This window comes from Piliocolobus tephrosceles, chromosome 4, assembly GCF_002776525.5.
Source record: "Piliocolobus tephrosceles isolate RC106 chromosome 4, ASM277652v3, whole genome shotgun sequence".
NCBI lineage: Eukaryota > Metazoa > Chordata > Mammalia > Primates > Cercopithecidae > Piliocolobus > Piliocolobus tephrosceles.
In genome coordinates, this window is record NC_045437.1 from 127,243,858 (window position 1) to 127,266,254 (window position 22,397).

Here is a 22,397-nt window from a genome sequence, read left to right on the forward strand (position 1 = left end):
CTGGTGCCGTAAATGGCCATTCAAAAGGGAAAACGAACACGGAGACTCCAGCTTGCGTTCCTGCGCATGTGCAGTGACCGGAGCAGAGGGGCCGAGGCGTAGCCTGAGCGTGGGATTCCGCGCGTGCGCTCGGGTCCGCCTGGTGCGGCTGCGGCCGGGAAGCGACTGGACTATGTCGGCCCCATTTGAGGAGCGGAGTGGGGTGGTTCCGTGCGGGACCCCGTGGGGCCAGTGGTACCAGACCTTGGAGGAGGTGTTCATTGAAGTTCAGGTGCCTCCAGGCACGCGCGCCCAGGATATCCAGTGCGGCCTGCAGAGCCGGCATGTGGCGCTGTCGGTGGGCGGCCGTGAGATCCTCAAGGTAGCAGCAACTTGGGGCTTCTGTTCAGTTTCCTCTTCCCAGCTGCCCCCTAAAAGTTCATGGTTTCCCTGAACGACTGTTGGGTGTCCCCACGGCTCCCATGGCTGGCAGAAAGAGAAAGAGGATAACACTGACCAGGTTTGGGTCTGGTCAGAGGCCCCCTCCTCAGGGCAGATGCTGAGTTGTGGAAATTTGAGGAGCCCATTTTCCTATTTAGTTTTCAAACCAAGTCAGACTGCTGCTTCTGCTTCTCTGAAGGGCTTCAGCTGGGAACAGATTAACTAGGTTGCTAAAGGAACAAATATTTCTTCCTTGCACTGAAGACAGGAAGGTGGCAGGAAGACAGCCAGACAGATAACATCCCTGCAGTGGAGCGTAATTAATAAACAGATAAATATAGGAAAGGACGACAAAGAAAATAGCGATAGAATAACGGGCAGAGAATTTAGAGATGATGTCAGGTGATCAGTTTTGTCATCTAAAAGTTTAAAAATCCTGCATGTTTGTGGAGTGGTCACGCACGTGGTGAAGAGGTGTGTGTATAAAATAAGTAGTGCCCCTTTTATTTCTTTTCACCAATACTCGTTGGATCTGGACTCGCTTTTTCTTTGTTAAGCGTATAAATGAACAGGTTGAAATTAGATTTTGTTCTCAGATTAGATGCCCAAGATGTTTGATGGCAGTGTAATGTGGTGAAGGGAGACTACTTGTTTCCTAGTTTTGTAAACTTGGGCAAGAGATTGTTCAGTGTCTGTGTACCTTCCTTATCCACAAGATACGGTAGTTATAGTACCCTTCTCATAGGATTGTTTTGAGCATAACATGGTATTCATGTGTATGAAGAGCTTGGAGTATTCACTGGTATGTAATAAGTTCATTCTATATGTTAGCTATGGAGGTGCTTTGAGTGCCTCAAGATTCCTGTGAAAGACGTTAATTTATGTCAGCTTGGATCGCAGTGACTTTTCTGAATTGTACAATTCATAGTTTCCTCAACAATGGTTTTAGATTATGATTTAAATTTAGTAAATCCAGTAACTTTCGGAATTTAGCAGTAACTCTGGGATTTTTGATGTACATATATAGACTAGTGGGATTTTTTTCCCACTAATTTTGACATATTTTAAAATGTGGGCTTTTTCGAGTGACATTTTAATTTCACTTTCTGTAACTTAAATTTGGCAACAAATTAAAATGGATTTGAGCTTATGCATTCTCTCTCTTTTTTAAAATATATTTATTTATTTATTTATAGAGACAGGGTCCCTGTCTCCCATGCTGGAGTGCAGGGCTGAGATTGTAGCTCACAGCAGCTTTGAACCCTTGGGGTCAAGCAGTCCACATTGGCCTCCAAAGTGCTGGGATTACAGGCCTGAGCCACCGGGCCTGGTGCTGAGAATGTCTCTTTTACATTTATATTTTGTTTATTTTTTTTAAACCTGAGTTTGTGAACAGTCAGTCACAACTAATCTTTCAAATCTGGAATATGTAAAGTTTTTTTTTAATGCCGATTGCCCAACAAAAAGATTAAAACGGTTTTAAAAATTTACTTTAGAAACAACATTTTGCTGGGTGCGGTAGCTCATGTCTGTAATCCTGGCACTTTGGGAGGCCTAGGCGGGTGGATCATGAGGTCAGGAGTTCCAGACTAGCTGGCTAACATGGTGAAACCCCATCTCTACTAAAAATACAAAAATTAGCCGGGCGTGGTCACAGGCGCCTGTAGTCCTAGCTACTTGGGAGGCTGAGGCAGGAGAATCGCTTGAACCCTGGAGGTGGAGGTTGCAGTGAGCTAGATCGCGCCACTGCACTCCAGCCTGAGTGACAGAGCGAAACTCTGTCTCAAAAAAAAAGACATTTTTTAGTTTTAGCAGGAGATCCCTTCTTGTGGTTAATTTTAATTGGTAGAATTAAAGCATTTCAGATACTAATTTCACATTAATACTGGCTAGTGGTATTACTGTATCTTCTAAAAATTAAGGAGCCCTGATCTTTCTTTTGAGAGCTCTGTGTTCTTTGCCATACATAGTAAATATCCCTTGCAGTGTAAACTAGTTTCCATTTTACCTGCTGGAAGAAAATTTAGGGTTGTGCACCTATAAATGTCATGGTGAAGTGGTGGTATAAGATGTGGATTAGGTAGGAAAGTAGGTAAATCTTAATCATGAAAACTTTATAAAAATTAAATTCTGTATTTTTAGCACCTTGTATGTTTGTTTTTCAGGGCAAACTCTTTGATTCTACAATAGCTGATGAGGGAACATGGACTTTGGGTAAGGGTAATTACTATAATTCATCAAATCTTTTTTTAAAATTAATTTTGTGTTGGTATCTTTTCCCCTTTTGTATTAGGTCTTTTTTGTCTTTGCAGCTTTGAAAGATAAAGCAATAGAAATGTGTTGAAAACCGTTGTATGTCAAAATTACCTAGTGGGGGGAGAAAAGATTACTTAGTGGTTTTTGAAAATATAAAATTTAATGAAGAACTTCTTGAGACCAGCCTGGCCAACATGGTGAAAGCCTGTTTCTACTAAAAATACAAAAGTTAGCCGGTCATGGTGGCGCATGCCTGTAATCCCAGCTACTAAGGGAGACTGAGGCAGGAGAATCACTTGAACCCTGGGGTGGGGGCGGAGGTTGCAGTGAGCCAAGATCGCGCCACTGCACTCCAGCCTGGGCGACAGAGTGAGACTGTCTCAAAAAAAAAAAAACAAAAAAGAACCCAACTTGATGAAGAACTCTGATTTCTTTGTGTGTGTCTGTGATTTCTTTGTGTGTGTGTGTGTGTGTTTTTTTTAGAGGATAGAAAAATGGTTCGTATTGTTCTCACAAAGACAAAGAGAGATGCAGCAAATTGTTGGACTTCTCTACTAGAATCTGAATATGCAGCGGATCCTTGGGTGCAAGACCAAATGCAGAGAAAGCTTACATTAGAGAGATTCCAAAAAGAAGTAAGTCAGATGAAGTATATGAGTATGTGTAATTAAATATATAAAAATCATCGAATAAATACTATTTGCAGTTAAAACTCAAATGTCATTATGAAGAGTTACAAACATTTTCTAGAAGAATTTTTAAGTGAATGGTTAGAATAATGGCTTTGTATGGCTTTGATTTTTCAAAAGATTTTCTTGAGAGGAATTTATTTGTATTGCTGTGATTTGTGAGTTTAAGCTTACTTTTATGTACATCAGTAATGCATGAATAAACTCTTACTATAGTTGAATCAATATAGACTTACATAGTGTAAAAAGTGAAAGGCCCCTTCACCACCATTCTCCCCATTCCATGCATCTATCTCATTTTCATCTCATATGTTGGCTATTGTTTGTTTTGTTTTTTAGCATAAATGGAGGATCACACTGTGTGTATTGTTCTTCTTGTTGCTTTTTTATTTAATAATATGCTGTGGGTCTCTTTCCCTACTCGTACATAGGTATAAAACTCATTCTTTTTAACTGCTTCAGAGTATTCTGTAGTTTGGATGTGTCATCATTATTTAGCTGTTTGCCTTTGATATGATTTAGATTTCTTCATTTTTCTGTATTTTAAACAAAGCTGTGCTTTCATCTCTGTGAAACTACTCAAGTGTTCTAAGATATGTTTAAGATAAATATCTGGGAGAGGAATTACTAGATCATAGCACTTGATAATGTATGTCTTTATGATAATAATTAACAAATGTATATCTCTAGCCTAGACTTTTTTCCTGAATTTAGGACCTGCATACCCAGTTGCCTATTCATCATCTCCACCTGGCTATCTAATGTGTATTAAGCTCAACATGTCCAAGTTGAATACCCTAACGTCCTTCTATATTTGTTTTTACCCGTAGCCTTCTCATCTCAGTTGATGAAAACTAGTAGTTCAGGTCAAAAAAAATTTGGGACTCATCTTTGATTCTTACATCATTCTCATACTCTATCCAATGTATTAGGAAATCTTATTGATGCTATCTTCCAAATATATTTAGAATTTGACCACTTCTCACCACCAGCTCTACTACCATTCAGATCTGTACCACCTCTAATGTCTTGCCCGGATTACTCTAATAACGTTCTAATTGGTCTTCTCATTTTACTCTTGCCGTAGTCTTCTCAAAATAGCAGGGTTTTTTTTTTGTTTGTTTTTTGTTTTTTGAGATGGAGTCTCGCTCTGTCACCCAGGCTGGAGTGCAGTGGTGTGATCTCTGCTCACTGCAAGCTCCGCTTCCCGGGTTCCCGCCATTCTCCTGCGTCAGCCTCACGTGTAGCTGGGACTATAGGCTCCCGCCACCAGGCACAGCTAATTTTTTTGTATTTTTAGTAAAGACGGGGTTTCACTGCGGTGGCCACGATGGTCTCAATCTCCTGACCTCGTGATCCGCCCACCTCAGCCTCCCAAAGTGCTGGGATTACAGGCGTGAGCCACCGTGCCCGGCCAGTTAGAGCTGTTCTTTTCAAATCCAAGTCATATCATGCCACTTCTCAGAACTCTGCAAGTCATTTCTCTATCTCTTACAAGGCCATATCTGTTCAGTTATTCCATTAGCTCCTTGACTACCTCCTCCCCTACTGCTATCCCTCTTAGTGATTCTGCTTTTGCCATACTGGCCTGTTTGCTATTCCTTAAAGAACATGTCATCCCATCCCTTTGCTATCCTTCTGACTGCAATGCTCTTCTCCCACAGTTTGGCTTTTATGTTTTCATATCATTGCTCAATGAAGCATACTTTGATTATCCCATTTAAATATTATAATTTTATTTTCCTTATCCTGTTTTTTTCTATTATCACTTACCAGCTTTTAACACTAGATCAGGGGTTGGCAAACTACAGCCCTTGGGCCAAATTTGGCCCACTACCTGTTTTATAGCTTTTCTAGAGCACATATATGGTCATTTGTTTGTATATTATCTTTCAGACAGTTGAGTATTTGTGATAGAGACTATGTGGCCTGCAAAACCTGAAATATTTACTACCTAGTTCTTTAAAAAGCCTGCCAGCCCCTGTACTGGTTGATTTATGGTTTGTCTCTCCTGTTAAGTTCCGCTAGAGCAGGGATTTTTGTTTTTTTTTTTCACTCTTGAATTCTACATACCTGTAATGGTCTTCCAAACAGTAGGAGCTCAACAAATGTTTGTTGGATAAATGAAATAGCCTACCAAAAAGACTAAGGCCTGACATACTACTTTACAGGATTGTTGTGAGGGTTAAATATCTTACATATGTATAGCTCTTAGAAATTTTGTGTGGCACATAGAAAGCTCTCAAAAAATTCTAGCTATAGGCTGGGTGCTGTGGCTCATGCCTGTAATCCCAGCACTTTGGGAGGCTGAGGCAGGTGGATCACCTGAGGTTGGGAATTCAAGACCAGCCTGACCAACATGGAGAAACCCCGTCTCTACTAAAAATATAAAATTAGCTGGGTGTGGTGGTGCATGCCTGTAATCCCAGCTACTCGGGAGGCTGAGGCAGGAGAATCTCTTGAACCTGGGAGGCGGAGGTTACGGTGAGCTGGGATTGCACCATTGCACTCCCACCTAGGCAACAAGAGCGAAACTCTGTCTCAAAAAAATAAAAAAATTTAAAAAATTAAAATGCTAGCTATTAAATCTATCTACGGACTTTTATTGAAGTATATGTTTCCCCATACACTTGCCAACATTGTAGTATACATATGATCTCTAAATATTTGTAACTAGGAGAATTGAAAAATGCCTCATAGTTTTAAATATTATTTTGGTGACAACAGTGAAGTCTGTTCTATTTTCATGTATTTATTGGTCATTTATATATCTTTTTTATCAATTGCCAGTTTGTACTTGTATTTTTCCTTTTAAGTTTTATTTCATTATATATTTTTTTATCTTTTAGAATCCTGGTTTTGACTTCAGTGGAGCAGAAATCTCAGGAAACTACACTAAAGGTGGACCAGATTTCTCAAACCTTGAGAAATAACTGCTTTTTTTTTTCCTACATTCTGTGGATCCTAGCAGATATTGCCAACTTAATCAGAGAAACAGATTATGTAATGGAAGAAAAATGTGGATGCCTACAGTTAACAGATTGCAAAATATATTTTAAAATGGTTCTAAAAATTGCATTCAAACATGATTTACGTAGGAAATGTACTGTGGGAACTATTCTATGGATATATGGTAAAGTTGTTTTGGACTTGTTTTTGCTCAGCATGAAGTTTTATATGCTGCATTTTGCTAATTCCATATTTAACCGTATTTTTAATACAAAAGAACATTAGAGTATAGATCATGTGAAATGAAGGGTGCCTTTGGGGAAAATTAACTTTTTCTTTTGATAAGTATGATATTCAATAAAGTTTTCTAAATAGGAATTGTGTACCCCTTTGTCTAAGTATAATAATTCACACAAAATTATAGTGCTGAAAACAGTGTTAAGAAAGGAAAAAGTCCATAAATGTATTTTAAGTAATTAAGAGTTAATGAAAATTTCTTAATTAGAATATTATTACTTGAGGGATTACTTTATGTCAAGAAGTTTAAAAATAGTTAAAAGCCTAACAGTAGAAGTGGATTAACACAAAAGAGAAGTGTGAACATGGTAATTAGGTGAGTCCTTTGTGGCAGAAAGTGAAGTAAGGTCACTAATTTATATCAGTGGCATTGTTTTGATCTTAAGTGATTTAGGCATATAGGTAGGAATTGTCTATAGACATTCAATATCCTATTTATGTCCTTTTTATTTATTTTTTGCCCTTTTTAACTCTTGAAAAAAATTTAAATCTCATGCATAGAAAAGTTACAGATAATTCTTTTCTTTCTGAACCATTTGTGAATTACTTGAATACATGATTCCTCATTACTGATTACTGTTTGCTTCAAATTATCTTACATGACTAGAATGCAACCATTAAAATCAGGAAATTTACGTTAACACATTACCACCCTCTAATCCTCAGACCTTCACTTCATTCACATTGAACCGATTGTCCTAGTAATGTCCTTATAGCAAGAGGATCCAGTCAGAATCATGCCTTCCATTTAAATGTCAGCTGTCTTTAGTTTACTTCATTCTGGAACAAGTTCTCATTTCGTTCCTTTTACAACTCGTTCCTTTTGACAATTATGGGCTAGTTTTGTAGAACATCCCTTATTTTGCGTTCTGTCTGATACTTCATGATTAGATTGAGGTTATTCATCTTTGGCAGGAATGTGATAGAAGTATATCTTGTCATAGTTTACTAATTTCAATTTGTCTCATTTCTGATGGTGTTTCTTAGATGACTGATTAAGGTAGTGTCTGCCAGACTTCTCCACTGTAGTTATTTTTATAATTATTTTTTGAGAAGATAGTTGCAAAATACTATCTTGTTTCTCATCAGACTTTAAATTTATCATATCTCTATAATCTCATTATTTTCTATTTTATTCAGTGGGTTAAAAACCTATTCTCATTACATTGATGCTCAAAATTATTGTACATTTGGCTAGTAGAAGTCCATTTTGGGTGGCCTCTGTGTCCTTCTGACATGTTCCCATGATAATTCAATCAATTTGTTACTCTCTGGCATAAGATATACCAGGCTTCTCATACTCTCCTTGACCTAACCCAAGAATCAGCCATTTTTCCGTAGAGCCTGCGTTCTCTTTAGTGGGTAATATTTAAAAGCCAAGATCTGTGCTAGTGTGCAATTGCTATTGGTGTGTATATATAATGCATGTCTTTACGTCTATATTTCTGCATCTGTGTATATTGAAAACCATGAGTTCACATGTAAAGTCTAATTCCATGGGCTTCATTTTCATTTTTTCCCTTTCCATATTTATAACCCCTTTCAGTACCAGTGAGAAACCTGATTCCTATTTGATTCTCTATTTGTGTTTTCTTTTTTTTCTTTTTTGAGTTGGAGTTTCACTCTTGTCGCCCAGACTGGAGTGCAGTGGCATGATCTCAGCTCACTGCAACCTCTGCCTCCTGGGTTCAAGCAATTCTCCTGCCTCAGTCTCCTGAGTAGCTGGGATTACAAGCATGCGCCGCCACATTTGGCTAATTTTTAATTTTTTGTAGAGACGGGATTTCTCCATGTTGGTCAGGCTGGTCTTGAACTGCCGACATCAGGTGATCCGCCTGCCTCGGCCTCCCAAATTGCTGGGATTACAGGTATGAGCCGCTGCGCCTGGCTTGATTCTCTGTTGTAGGTCATCTCCCCACATGAATGTCTTCCTCACCCTGCTTAGGCTTCGCATCCTGTGCTGAGCAGGGATATCCTCCTCCTCACCCTGCCTGGACCCTAACACTTCACTCCAGGCCGTGGCAGTCCATTCACCCTATGATTCCTGTCTTGCTCATTTTAAGAATGAATTGTCAGGGAAGAGGCTATTTTTCTTTTAATTTTATTCTCTTTGATATCTAACAAAATTTTTTATTTTGAGTAAACAAAGTAAAATTAACATTTTTGGTGTATAGTTTGATGAATTTTAAGTACGGATATGTGTAAACACCTCCACAATCAGGATACTGAAGCATTCAATCACCATAAGAACTCTTATGCTCTCTTTGGAGTCACACCCTACTCCCAGCCCCTAAACCTTGGAAACCACTGATCTAATCCCTGTCTCCATATTTTTGTCTTCAAGCGTCATAAGTGGGATCATATGTAATTAAGAAAAACAGCTTTATTGTAACAACATACATTTCACCCATTTGAAGTGTATAATTCAGTAGCTTTTAGTATATACACAGATAAATGCAACCATTCCAAAATCAATTTCAGAATGTTTTCATCATCTCAGATAGAAACCTCGTATAGTTTAGCTTTTATCCTCCCGTCATCCCCTGCCGTCCACCACTTTTCATCTCATGGATTTCCCTATTCTGGACATTTCATGTACATGGAATCATAGTATGTGGTCTTTGGTTACTGGCTTCTTTCACTTAACATGTCTTAAGAGGTTCATCTATATTCTAGCATGTATCAGCACATTCATTAGTATGTCTGAATAATACTTCATTGTATGGCTGTATCACTTTGTTTATACATTTGTAAGTTGGACATTTTGGGTAATTCCACCTTTTGGCTGTCCTGACTAAAGCTGCTATAAACGTGTACAAGTTTTTATGTGCATATGTGTTTTCATTTCTTACCTAGGAGTAGAATTTTTAGGTTATATGATAACTATGTTAATCATTTGAGGAGGTGTCATTTTTTCCCAAAGCAGCTACATCTTTTTACTTTCCCACCAGCAGTGTACACAGGTTTCAATTTTTCTGCATCCTTGCCAACAGTTGTTTACTTGACATTTTGATTTTAGTCATTCTAGTGGATATGAAATGGTATCTCGATGACTATGTTGAGCGTTCTTTCTTGTGCTTATTTGCTATTTGGGTATCTTCCTTAAAGCAGTGTTTATTCAAATTCTTTACCCATTTTTTGGTTGTTGTCTTATTGAGTAGTAAGAGTCTTTATATATTCTGGGTACAAGTCCCTTATCGGGTATATGATTTATAATTTCTCCTGTTCTCCTTTTACTTTGTTGATAGTGTCTTTTGAAGCACAGACTTAATTTTGATGAAGTCTTATCCATCATGCTGTTGGTGGATCATGTTTTTGGTGTCATGTTTAGGAACCTTAACCCCAGGTCATGAGGAATTTTTCTTTTTTTCTTTTCTTTTCTTTTTTTGAGACAGACTCTCGCTGTCGCCCAGGCTGGAGTGCAGTGGCACAATCTCCACTCATTGCAACCTCTATCTGCTGGGTTCAAGTGATTCTTGTGCCTCAGCCTCCCAAGTATCTGGGACTACAGGTGTGCACCACCACTCCCAGCCCCCCTCCTTTTTTTTTTTTTTTTTTTTAATGTATTTTTAGTAGAGATGGGATTTCACCATATAGGCTAGGTTGGTCTTGAACTTCTGACCTCAAGTGATCTGCCCACCTCGGCCTCCAGAGCACTGGGATTACAGGCATGAGCCACCGTGCCCAGCCTACGGATGTTTTCTTCTAATTTTAAGTTTTACATTTAGATCTGTGACCCATTTTAGGTTAATTTTTGTATAAGCTGTGAAATTTAGGTTTATTTTTTGGCATATGGATGTTCAGTTGTTTTAAAATCATCTGTTGAAAAATTGTCTATTCCCCATTGAGTTGTCATTTCACCTTTGTCAAAAATCAATTGCTATTTATGAGTCTGGCTTTGGACTTTATTCCATTGATCTATGTGTTTATCCTTTCATAAATACTGCATTGCCTTGATTATCATATCTTTATAGTAAGTCTTAAAACTACGCATCATGATTCCTTCAACTTTATTCTTTTTCAAAATTGTTTTGGCTAATTTAGTTTCTTTGCCTTTCATATGAAGTTTAGAATTAGCTACTCTGTATCTACAAAAAATCCTACTGGGGTTTTGAATACGATTTTGTCTTCCAATCCATGAACATGAGGTATATCTACTTAGGACCTCTTTGATTTCAGTTATCAGCATTTTATGTCATTTTTCAGCCTATATTCCAGTGTTCATTTTGGGGGAACTATTGTTAAGTTGTATTATTTTTGAAACATGGGTTTCCAATTGCACATTGCTAGTATATACAGATGTGTTTGATTTTTGTCGACTTTGTATCCTGTGACCTTGCTTAAACTTTATTAGTTTTGGGAGTTATTTTGTTGTTAACTTGTTAAGGTTTCACATAAACTACGAATAGGAACAATTTTATTTTATCCTTTTTTATTCTATGGGCCTTTTTTCTTGCCTGATTGCAGTGGCCAGAACAATACAGTGGAGAAAGTGGCCATCCCAGTCTTGTTCTGGATCTTAGGATTTTGAAAGCATTGTCTTTGACCATTATGTATGCAACCTGTAGGCCTTTCATAAATTCCCTTTTGTCATGGTGAGCAAGTTCCCATCTATTAATTTGTTGTTAGCAGAGTTTCATGAGTGGATGTTGAATTTTCTATGCTCTTTCTGTATCAGTTTGGTCATTTTTTCTTTAGACTGGTAAAATCATGGATTTTATTGATTGATTTCAGAATTTTGAGACAGCTTATATTTCCTTCCAACCCCAAACTTGGTCTGGTACATTATTCAGCTTATGTATCTAGATTTTTATTTTTTGAGGATTTTTATGTCTGTGTTCATTTTGGATATTGTGCAATTGTTTTTTTTTTTCTTGTATTTTAGCTTTATCTTGGCATGGTATCATGTTAATTCTGGTCTTACAAAATGAATTGTAAAATGAATTGAAAAGTGATTATTCTTTCCGGAAGAGATTTGTAGAATTTGTGTTAAGTCTTCTTTAAATGTTTTATGAATTTACTAGTAAGGTTTTAAACAATAGTTCAATTTTTAAAAATAGAGAATTTATTGAGGTTTACTTTAGTTAAGTTTTAGTACTGTATGCCTTTCAAGGAATTGGTTCATCTAATCCTATGTGCATAGAGTTGTTCATGGTATTTTCTTTGTGTCGTTCTAATGAGGATCTATACTGTTTTCTTGGATTCCTAAGATTGGCAGCTTCTCTTTTTTTGTCAATCTTGCCAGAAGTTTATCAATTTTACTACTTTTTTCAAAAATTAGTTTTTTGTTTTGATTGTTCTCTATTAACTTGTTTACAATTGCATTGATTTTCTTCTTTTTTTTTTTCTTCCTTCTGCTTGCTTTAGGTTTAGTTTGGACTTTTTTCTTTTTTTTAATAGACTGGTCTCACTTCATCACCTAGGCTGGAGTAGTGTTATGATCATAGCTCACTGCAGCCTCAAACTCGTAAGGTCATGATCCTCCTACCTCAGCCTTCTGAATGGTTGGGACTATAGTGGTATGCCACCATACCCAGTTAGAGTTTCCTAGTTTCTTAAAGTGGGAGCTTAGAGTATTAAATCAAGACCTTTTTCTTGTTTAGTAAAAAGCAGTTGATTGTTATAAATTGCAGCACCAGCATGGCTGCATTCCAAGCACAATGATATTTTCATATATTTTAAAATATTTTTTGAGACTTCTCTGTAGAATCATGAATTATTTAGAAGTGTATTGTTTAATTTCCAAGTGTTTGGAGATTTTCTTGCTGTTACTGATTTCCAGATTATGGTGAAAAAACATACTTTGTATGATTTCATCTCTTTTAAATTGTTAAGGTTTAAGACCCATGATGTGGTTTATCTTGGTTAGTGTTACATGTGTACTTGAAAAGAATGCTTACTCTGTTGTTTTAGGTAGAAGGGTTTTATGTCAATTAAATCTAGCTGGTTATTAGGATTATTCTATTTTTCTATATCTTTGCTAATTTCCTATTAATTCTATAGATTACTGAGAGAGGAATGTTTAAGTCTCCAACTGTAAATGAAAATTTGTCCAGTCCTCCTTTTAATGCTACCAATTTTTGCTTCTTTTTTTTTTTTTTTTTTTTTTGAGTCTTACCTTATAACTCAGGCTGGAACATAGTGGCTCTGTCATGCTTCACTGCAGCCTCAAACTCCTGGGCTCAGACAGTCTTCCCACCTCAGGCTCCTCAGTACCTAGGACTACAGATGTTCATCACTATGTCCAGCTAATTTTTAATTTTTTTTTTGGAGAGATAGGGTCTCCCTAAGTTAAGCAGGCTGGTCTTTAACTCTTGGCCTCAAGCAATCCTCCTACCTTGGTTTCCCAAAGCATTGGAATTACAGGCATGAATGAGCCTCTGCACCTAGTCTCTTCGTGTATTTTTAAGATCTGATAATACATGCTTACTTTTAGCACTGTCTTGGTGAATTTTACCATTACATAATGTCCCTAATTATCTTTGGCAATTTTGGTTGTTCCTAACTCTACTTTGATGAATATAAAAATGGCTTTTTTATTTATTTTTTGAGACAAGAGCCTTACTCTGTTGCCCAGGCTGGGGTGCAGTGGTGTGATCTTGTCTCACTGCAACATCTGCCTCACAGGTTCAAGCAATTCTTCTGCCTCAGCCTTCAGAGTAACTGGAACTACAGGTATGTGCCACCTAACCTAGCTGCTTTTTGTATTTTTAGTAGAGATGGGGTTTCACCATGTTGGCCAGGCTGGTCTTGAACTCCTGGCCTCAAGTGATCCGTCCACCTCGGCCTCCCAAAGTGCTGGGATTACAGGCATGAGCCACTGCACTTGGCCTTAAAAATTGGCTTATCTTTTAATTCATCTTATTTGACTCATGTTTACTGTTTTTTGGTTTCTGAAAAAAAGGTTTAATAAATAATAACATATTTTATCAAAGTTATTCTATTAGTATAGAGAAATTCTGAGTGTTATTATTCTATGATCATGATGACAGCAGAGAAGTTAATGTGGCCAGAATATAGTTTTGATTAAAAATTATACAAGCAATTTCACTTGAGTCCAATTAATCTTCTATTTTGAGAGGTAATGTACACAGTGGTTAAGAGCACAGCCTCTGAAGTCAGAACTGCCTGGCTTTGAATCCTACCTCCAAGTACCAGGTATAGACTAGGGGCAAATCATTAGGGTCTGTCTATTTCATTTGCAAATTGGGATAACCTCATTCAGTTGAGAGGATTTTAATGAGATGATTCATAGTACCAGACAGTAAAAATTATCACTGCCAGCCACAAATGTTAAATTGAAAATATATATTTTTAGATAAGGTGTCTCATAATTGTTACGTACAAGGTTCAGATACCTTTTTAAAAAATACTATGAAAAATTAAATAAGTCTAAGGCAAGTCAGTTATAAAAGGAGGCTTCTTTTATGAACAATTTTTCTTTCATCAGTAACTCCTTGTAGTGTCGACTTTACAGGATGTTAGTTTGAACATGAACAGTTCAAAATCATATTAATTGCTTCAATTCGAATAATAATTACAATTGATCCAAGCAGGCTAACATAACACATGGTGGTTACCTGGCATTAGCAACCACGCTGCTGAAATGCTGTTTAATTAGGTAAGAGGGCTTGCACAAAACTTCAAGTGGGCTGAAACTAAGAGTAAATATGTATTAAGGATAGCATCCATAGCAGTGATGAATCTGAGTGATAAACGGGATTAATAATGCATAAACACCAACTTTTAATGCACATTAAACAATTATTTATCATCATTCTATGTCTATTAAAAAAACATTAGAGGCTAGGCACAGTGGCTCATGCCTGTAATCTCAGCACTATGGAAGAACGAGGTGGGCAGATCACTTGAGCCCAAGAGTTTGAGTTTGAGATCAGCCTGGGCAACACAGTGACAACACCGTCTCTACAGAAAAAAAAAAAAAAAAAATTTTAGCTGAGTGCGGTGGCACGTGCCTGTAATACTAGCTATTTCGGAAGCTAAGGTGGGAGGATCTCCTGAGCTTGGGCTGCCGAGGCTGCAATGAGCTGAGATCGCGCCACTAAAATCCAGCCTGCATGACAAGAGTGACCCTGTCTCAGAAAAAACAAAAAGTAAAGTGTCAGCTAATAGTCATACTATTAATAGGGATTTTATTGTTTCTGGTACTATGCATCTAAATTTAGTACTAAATTTAAATATACTGAGTAGAGATAGCTTTAAAGTTCTGTTACCACATTGCTAAAACAGTTAATTAAATCAGAGGAGAAAAAAGCCACCCAGCAAAGGACTGAATTTCAGTAACTTTATTGAAAGGTATATCCCTTAGTACTAAAACATAATGGTAGTTGGTTAGTTTACCTCTGCCAACTCAAAATTAACAATGATGTATTCAAAATACTGAAATTTATCAGCCTTTTGAGAAAACTGAAAAGTTACCCATAAAACATGGTTTACAAAAGTTAAGAATAAGATATACGTGGTTCTTTGGTTTTTCATTGTGTATTGATCCATAACATGATGTCAAATTGGTTACAGCCATTCTGGATAGACTCAGGCTATACATTGCACTGAGTAACTGTTTACAACACTTTAACACAGTACTTCTTACACTCACTGACATGGAGAATCCTAAACACTACCTCAGCAGCTTCATTCATAGTTATGAAGATGTCTACTTGCTTTTCTTAAGACTTTTTTTTTGCACAGTAAGGGCATCAGTGGAAGTATATTCTCTTTTTATAAAACTGCCATCACTTCTAACTTAAAAAAGTCTTTAGTAAAAAAACTTCTGGAGTGTAGAATCTAGCCTGAACTTACCTTAGTGTGGGAAAGCAAGTTTTCGAAGTGGTAATTTGAGTTACTAATACAATAGAAACTGATTTGCTTGATGGGATTCAGTTTGCGACAGTACGATCTGTATAAAAATTTTTTATTGTAGATACAAATGTCACCTGTTTTCTAGAAAAAAATATTAAAAGATAACTTAATGAATATGCCAAACTTTATAGGTCTGTATTTTTCTTTATATAAAATGCCCTCAAATTTAAATGTAATTCCCATATAGCAATAAAGTCCACATCTCTAGATTATCTATTACTTGCATTATGGGGTGTGTTTATACTGCCTACAATGTTAACCCTTATTATGCCTTAAAAGTGCATTTGTGAAATGTTCCTTTTGACATAAACCTCATAACTTAAAATTTAATATTTAAATTAAGTAGGAGTAGGATTAGAATAATGAGAGTGATTGAAGCTGTGGGAAGACTGATAGTTGATAGTATTAGTGTGACTCCTCCAATACCATTTTTAATACCACCTAAATATACTGATCCAATATCTAAAGTTAGATCAATGATAGAAATGAAGATTCACAGTTTACCTTCTCAGGCTTGTCATTAGCATTTCACATTTAGGCTTTTAGCTTTGATTTGAATGCTTCACAGATGAATTCAAATCTAAACATAATTCTACTACAGCGTAATATTAGGCAGTTTTCCCAAGTCTGAGACCATCATGCTTATCTCGTGATGTTTTGAGGCTTCATAGCTTAAATCCATTGTAACATATGGAATCCATAGAACAAGGTTGTGGAGAAAGGCTTCAGCGAAGTTTTTTGGTGCTGTAATAATCCTATTTAAATAAAGAAAACAAAATCCAACTTAACAGAAGCCAGTCTGCCTAAATACTAAATATTAGATATGAGATTTTCATATCTAATAGTCATAATCATATGTAGATGTATTAAATGTTAACATTTAGTTTAGAGTAAAGAAATCACCACTGAGTTAGGAAATTTAGATGGCAAGAATGTATATCACATATGCAGAAAGCAAGTTTACATTTTTTATGCATATAACTACTTTTTAGTAGTCCAGCAATGACAGGTTACTATAGTGTTGACACACTCTGACAGTTTCCAGATACCCAATGTAGAGACTGACTATCATATCCTACTTTTTCTTTTAAGTACAATATCCAAGTTCATATTGATTTTGCTTATAAGTGAACAGTCTCAAATTAGTTTATACATGGTTCAGATTTCTGGTGCTCAGCTTATGTAATTTTAAATAAGTCAGAGTTTGGGTCTACATACAGCAAGATCATGTGTAATTAAAAAAAGGCATGATTTTAGTGCTACAAGGAGGATGCTGTTCTCTAAGCTGAAGATTTAATGAAATGGCTAACGTATGTATCAGAGGTTGGATAATTCCTTACTCCTAAGGTGTTGTACCTTGTATATAGTAAAGGCGTTCAAATATTAGTTGACTAGATCAGTGATGTCATCTCCCCCTTTACTATTCCAACTCTGTTTTGTTTATTTTGAAGATACTCTTTTTCAGTTGAAAATTATGGCATTGAAAATTTTCTGTATATGGAGAATAATAATGGACCAAATTTACCAGTTAAGGGACCATTTCAGGAATTGTTGGAAGGTGAGTTATTCTGTAGTAACTATGCTTCAATTGTCGTGCAGTACGCCCAGAAACAATCCATTTCAACTTCTGAACATTTGGTTTGGAACACTTGTTTGATGAATATTCAGTTAAACACTTGGATACAAGCTCTTGCCAGAAGGTCAAATCTCTGCCATTTATCTGTACATAAATTTAAAAAATTATTACTCAAAGTCAGTCCCACCTTATTTAACTACATTAATAAAAGGAATCCTATGAACATGTGTCTTTGCTCATTAAAAAAATTTAAGGATAGCTTCTTAAGTTTCAAATAAACATATGACATCTCATTTTACTTCAGGAGATACAAGGGGTTTAGTTTCTTTTACAGCTGTTAATAGGATTTAGGCTACGTCCTCGACATACCTTGGAATGTTTCTGAAGACATTCTACTCCTTCTGTTAACTCTATACACTTCTGTGCTTGGATCTCTAATGCAATGATAGACAGTGCCAACACAGAAGGCTAAAAGAGAGAAATTTAAAGTAAATGCCAAATATAAAAACAGGTCATAAAATAGGCGTAATCTTTATAAAATATTTACCTTTGCTTTAGAAAATATGATCCTGCAATGACATGCCTTAAGTTGAGCTTCTAGTCTTTCAAAATTAATGCTATTTCTCCTTTAAAAAGAAAATACTTTTATTAGGTAATATTACATCTAGTCAAAAGATGTTTTTAGAAAAACACTGAAGTCAGGTTTTAAAGTGAAGCTTACGCACATTTATCATAGCAAGTGAACTATTTAAAGGAATTCCCCTTCCATCAGGGATACTAACTTCTTAAGGCACCACATGGGAGTTTTAAATGATTTGGGCCAAAAAATTAAAATGAATAGTGCTATGCCACAGATATCAAGATTTATTATCTTTTAGTTTTAATAAATATTTCAACATCTACTGAAGGTCCTTTTTTCCATAAATTTGTGCTAGATGCTTTCCTACTAGGTTCTATAAACGTCGAAATATACTTTAATCCCAATAATTCGCTTTAATGAAGCTATTGACGATGGAACATTTTCTCACTTATGATGGACATTAAAGTTCAAGGAGCCACAGCTGTCATTTTACTTATTTTTATTAGAATTCTATGAGGATACTGATTTTATGCAATATCCGTACAATACCATTCTGATTTCCAGATCTCTCTTGTTCAAAACAAAGGTCACTTACCTTTCAAGTGGCAAGTTCTCTTGAAGGAGTGAATAATACAGTTGAAGAAATTGAAAGGCAGTAGTACCTTTGACTTTCCAACACACCTTCTCCAATACAATCTTTTCCATTCTCATCAAGTCTGAAACCGTAAACCTATATTGACTTATTCGGATCAAGTCAGTTGCCAATGGGACATTCCTTTCCTCTTCTATTGATTTTACAGCCAGATAGAAGCAGCTCAGTCCAACACAACCAAGGTGCTTTGGCTGTACCTAAAAAAACAAAAACAAAACCAGTAAGCCCATGACTCTACCTTATTTCAATTAAAACATAAAGGATAATCTAGAACTCAGACCCAATATTTTGAAAATGTATATCTGAGGTTTATTTCTCAGCTGTGATGGACTTAACACAATCCACTCATACCTAAACTATAGCCTATCAACACTATGGACCCCACTTAGAACCAATTTTTGAGTAACTGGACTGAGTTTCAGTATAACGTTTGGCTCAGCATAGAAAAATTGTGTTTTTTTTTTTAATCACTGTAGAAGTATACGTAAACATTGTTCTAGTTTGATCAAGTAAGTTAACTAGTCAAAGATATACGACGACTGAAATACTTAATGGCTTATTTACAAAATAAGCCATTTCTTTCCAGGATGTTGTATTTTTTCCAGGCTCTTGTCTTTGTGGGAACACATATAAAACAGTTTTAAAATACTATGGCATATACTGTTTACTCTGCCTCTAAGGGTTCTATCCACTAGTAATCTTTATCATTTAATTTTCTGAATGTCTGCAGTATGAGGCACAGTCAAAACTTTATCCAGTTGTTTACTTCCAGCTCACATGAAACTAAGCTGTTACCAGTATTAATATCTCTGTGCTCTCTTTCTTCTTGTAACCTCTTCAGCAGTGCACTTATACCTCTTTAAAAGAATAAGGTAGTTACTCTTCTTACCTTGACTTGTACATAAGAGCAATGATCTTATTCTCACATTAGACTGAATTATACCTGAGGGACAGCTGTATATTATTCATTTATGTAACATTTATAGATTCAAAGGTAGTGACTACACATGTGAAATGTCAAAAGAGGTTAATTAGTCTGTTGAAGCAAATTTCTTGAATCTTCAACAAATATTGAAGTCCTTTCTTATGATACACTGTATTAGATACCAAGGACTAAAATGAGTTTCCCTCTAATTGCCACATCATCTTATTTTCCTCCAGTGACCATGGGTGTACGGGAAAGGCAGATGCATTTGTAACAGTTAAGCTCTGAAAGTGACATAGTCTTGTTTATCTAGTATAGGAAAATAGTTGCTCCTCCTTCAGATACACTCTCCTCCCTACTGCGTGTACACTGAAGCTGGAAATGCCAAGCATAAGCAAGTCTTGACTAGGTCTAAGGCCATAACATTTACAATTTTATATATGGGTAGTGATTAAGAAATATATCTTATAATCTTAGCCACAATGTAGCCTCTAATAACTTTCTGACAATACATTTGTTTATATCTAAAAATAGTAAATAAATGGACCAATCCAACCTATCAAGAAGGGTTTTTTAAAAACAGCCAATTTTCTTACTAGGAAACTACAATTAGTTACTTGATATTAGACTATTTTTCATTTCAGAATTTAAGTCTAATATCTGATGTACTCTTATGATAAGAAATCATATTAATGCTCTAGTAGACAAAATTAATGTTTTGGCTACGTGCTGAAAATAAAAAAGGTCAAGTTTATGAGTATCAGCCAAAAGGTAACAATTCCATCTCCAAAACACACTGAGCAAAATCACAAAAGTGTTGCTTCAAACATACCTTCATTTTAGACAGGAATCTGTCCAGTAAATTCACAGCTAGAGAAAATGTCTCTGTGTCGAAGCCAAAGAACTGAGTTAGACTTAGAAGATCTTTTACTTCAAAGTCCCTTAGTCTTGCAGTCATTCTGAGGCCATTATCATGTGCAGACTCAATTAGTCTCAAGCCACAGACCTTTGGCTGACATCTAGACTCCTGTTCCAACAGGGCATTCAGCTGGTGTAGCAGTTTCTGAGAGTCAGTTGTTGTCAGTACCTCTATCATCTATATATAGAAAAAAAAGACCAGAAAGGAGTGTAAGTAGTCTTTCCTGCTTTCCTTGGCCATCTTTGCACTGGGCCAAGAAATGATTTATAAGTCTCCCATCCCCCAATGCGGCTAGTGCATCTAAGTCATTGCAAAGTGCCATCTGTTATTTATTTCCCTTCTACAAGTTGGTCACATCCTAAATGTGTTTTGTTTTGTTTTTTTTTTGAGACGGAGTCTTGCTCTGTTGCCAGGCTGGAGTGCAGTGGCACGATCTTGGCTCACTGCAACCTCCGACTCCCCGGTTCAAGCAATTCTCCTGCCTCAGCCTCCCAAGTAGCTGGGATTACAGGGGTGCGCCACCACGCCCAGCTAATTTTTATATTTTTAGTAGAGATGGGGTTTCATCATGTTGGCCAGGATGGTCTGGATCTCCTGGCCTCGTGATCCGCCCGCCTCGGCCTTCCAAAGTGCTGGGATTACAGGCGTGAGCCACCGCGCCCGGCCGGAACCATGCTTTTTAGAAAAACAAAATGCAAATCTTCAAGAAATACTTGTTCAACTTATACCTTGTCAATAGATAACCACGAATAAACACCGTAAGACAGGATACCGAAAGTGAAAAGCAGATGGTAGTTAAGTATTCTGCCACATTTTAACAACATGAACGGTTCAAGTTACTTAATTGTACTTAGTTCCTCATTTATAAAGTAGGGATAAGGTTTATGACCTACCTCACAGATTTGTGTGAGTTAAATGAAATCACGTAAAGAGCTTAGCACATATAGTAGGTGCCTAAAAAACACTGAACAATAATGAGCTTGAGCTTATTTCTAGATTTATAAAATGAGGGTAACAATATCTGTCGCTGAATGTGAAGACTGAACAAGATTCACCACTTATAGAGTATAGCACAGTTCTTGGCACACAATACTCAATATTAGTCAACTTTTATTGTTGTTAGGAAAGGAAACTTAAAAGGTGACATTAGGAGCACGCATTGGGGCGGGGGGGTGGGTGGGTGTTGCTAACCTAGTCTGAAAGATGAACCTGGGAATTCCATTGATTTAAGTGTGCATAGCACAACCGTGTCCCGGGCACAAGCTAAGCCCTAGATAAACGGAAGGTCCCTCCCCACACCAACCTAAAGACAGGAAGGCGGAGATCTTCAGAGCTGGTCATGTGAGGAACCTCTAACTGCAGGGGTTCCATTCTTCCTCCCCTGGCTAGTCCCTGGGACTGGGCCGGCAGACACTAAGGCACCCCAGGAGGCCGGATCCGGCTCCGCCCCTCCAGCCCGGGACTAGCCTGGGCTTGTGCTCACAGCAGCGGTAGAGTTAACTGCGGCAAAGGGCGCGGGCCAGACCTACTCCTCGCTCCACGCCCCCAACCCCGCTCCCCACCCGCACCGGGCGGTCAAGCCCCGCGCAGTCCCACTCACCTTGACAGCGACTGCAGCTCCTCAGCGGTAACCACCCTCCCCGGGCCTGCTCCCCTCACCCCACGATATTAGATCCAAGAGGCCTACGAGGAGAGGGGACTCGTAGGCAAGAGGAGAGAGACCCGGGGAGGGGGCGCTGTCCTGGGTGGAGGTCTCGGCAGCGCAGCCGAGACGACTTGGCCCTGATCAGGGTCAGCTCGGAGCCGAAGGGGCCGCGCCTGCCCTGCGGAGGAATATATTGGAGGGTGGGGCTTTCTCGAGAGAAGGGGGCATTTTCGCCTCTGATTGGTGTAATTCTTTTGATGGATGGCCTCCGCTATCCGTAAATGGCTGGGCCGTGGAGTGAGAAGCCCGGCCAATCAGCTCACACTTCCCGTTATCTGGCGTCAAATTCCCCAGCCCTCTTCCACGCCCCTACCTCTAAGCGTCTCTCATTGGAGAATTTAACAAAGTGTCTTCATTCAGTAGGGGGCCGAACTAAATACACTATGCACCAACCCTTGCATGGGTCAGGTCAATCGGCTGCCAGCCGGATTGGCCAGCGTATCATTCCAGAATGTACTGTTTGTTCTGTGGGGTTTAGGAGTTCTACAGTGGTTCTGCCCCATCTTTCTAAAAATACAGTGAGTAGTTTAAAAAAAAAAAAGTCAACCT

At 37.6% G+C, this 22,397-nt stretch overlaps 2 protein-coding genes across 2 annotated transcripts; one reads left to right on the forward strand and one right to left on the reverse strand.

Moving 5' to 3' along the window:
* The first annotated feature begins 73 nt into the window (after nucleotides 1-73).
* On the forward strand, nucleotides 74-6,692 carry NUDCD2 (NudC domain containing 2). The gene is made up of 4 exons (XM_023218885.1): nucleotides 74-361; nucleotides 2,586-2,634; nucleotides 3,160-3,311; nucleotides 6,215-6,692. Exons 1-4 carry the CDS (start codon nucleotides 173-175, stop codon nucleotides 6,296-6,298), a joined length of 474 nt encoding a protein of 157 aa, XP_023074653.1. The 5' UTR covers nucleotides 74-172; the 3' UTR covers nucleotides 6,299-6,692.
* An 8,210-nt stretch (nucleotides 6,693-14,902) lies between these two features.
* CCNG1 (cyclin G1) lies at nucleotides 14,903-21,978 on the reverse strand. Its single transcript, XM_026454420.1, has 8 exons — nucleotides 21,744-21,978; nucleotides 20,057-20,320; nucleotides 18,243-18,496; nucleotides 17,615-17,693; nucleotides 17,437-17,535; nucleotides 17,087-17,211; nucleotides 17,017-17,037; nucleotides 14,903-16,246 (listed from the first exon to the last, which is right to left on the reverse strand). The coding sequence occupies exons 2-8, from the start codon at nucleotides 20,318-20,320 to the stop codon at nucleotides 16,087-16,089; spliced, it is 1,002 nt and encodes a 333-aa protein (XP_026310205.1). The 5' UTR covers nucleotides 21,744-21,978; the 3' UTR covers nucleotides 14,903-16,086.
* Nucleotides 21,979-22,397: the final 419 nt, after the last annotated feature.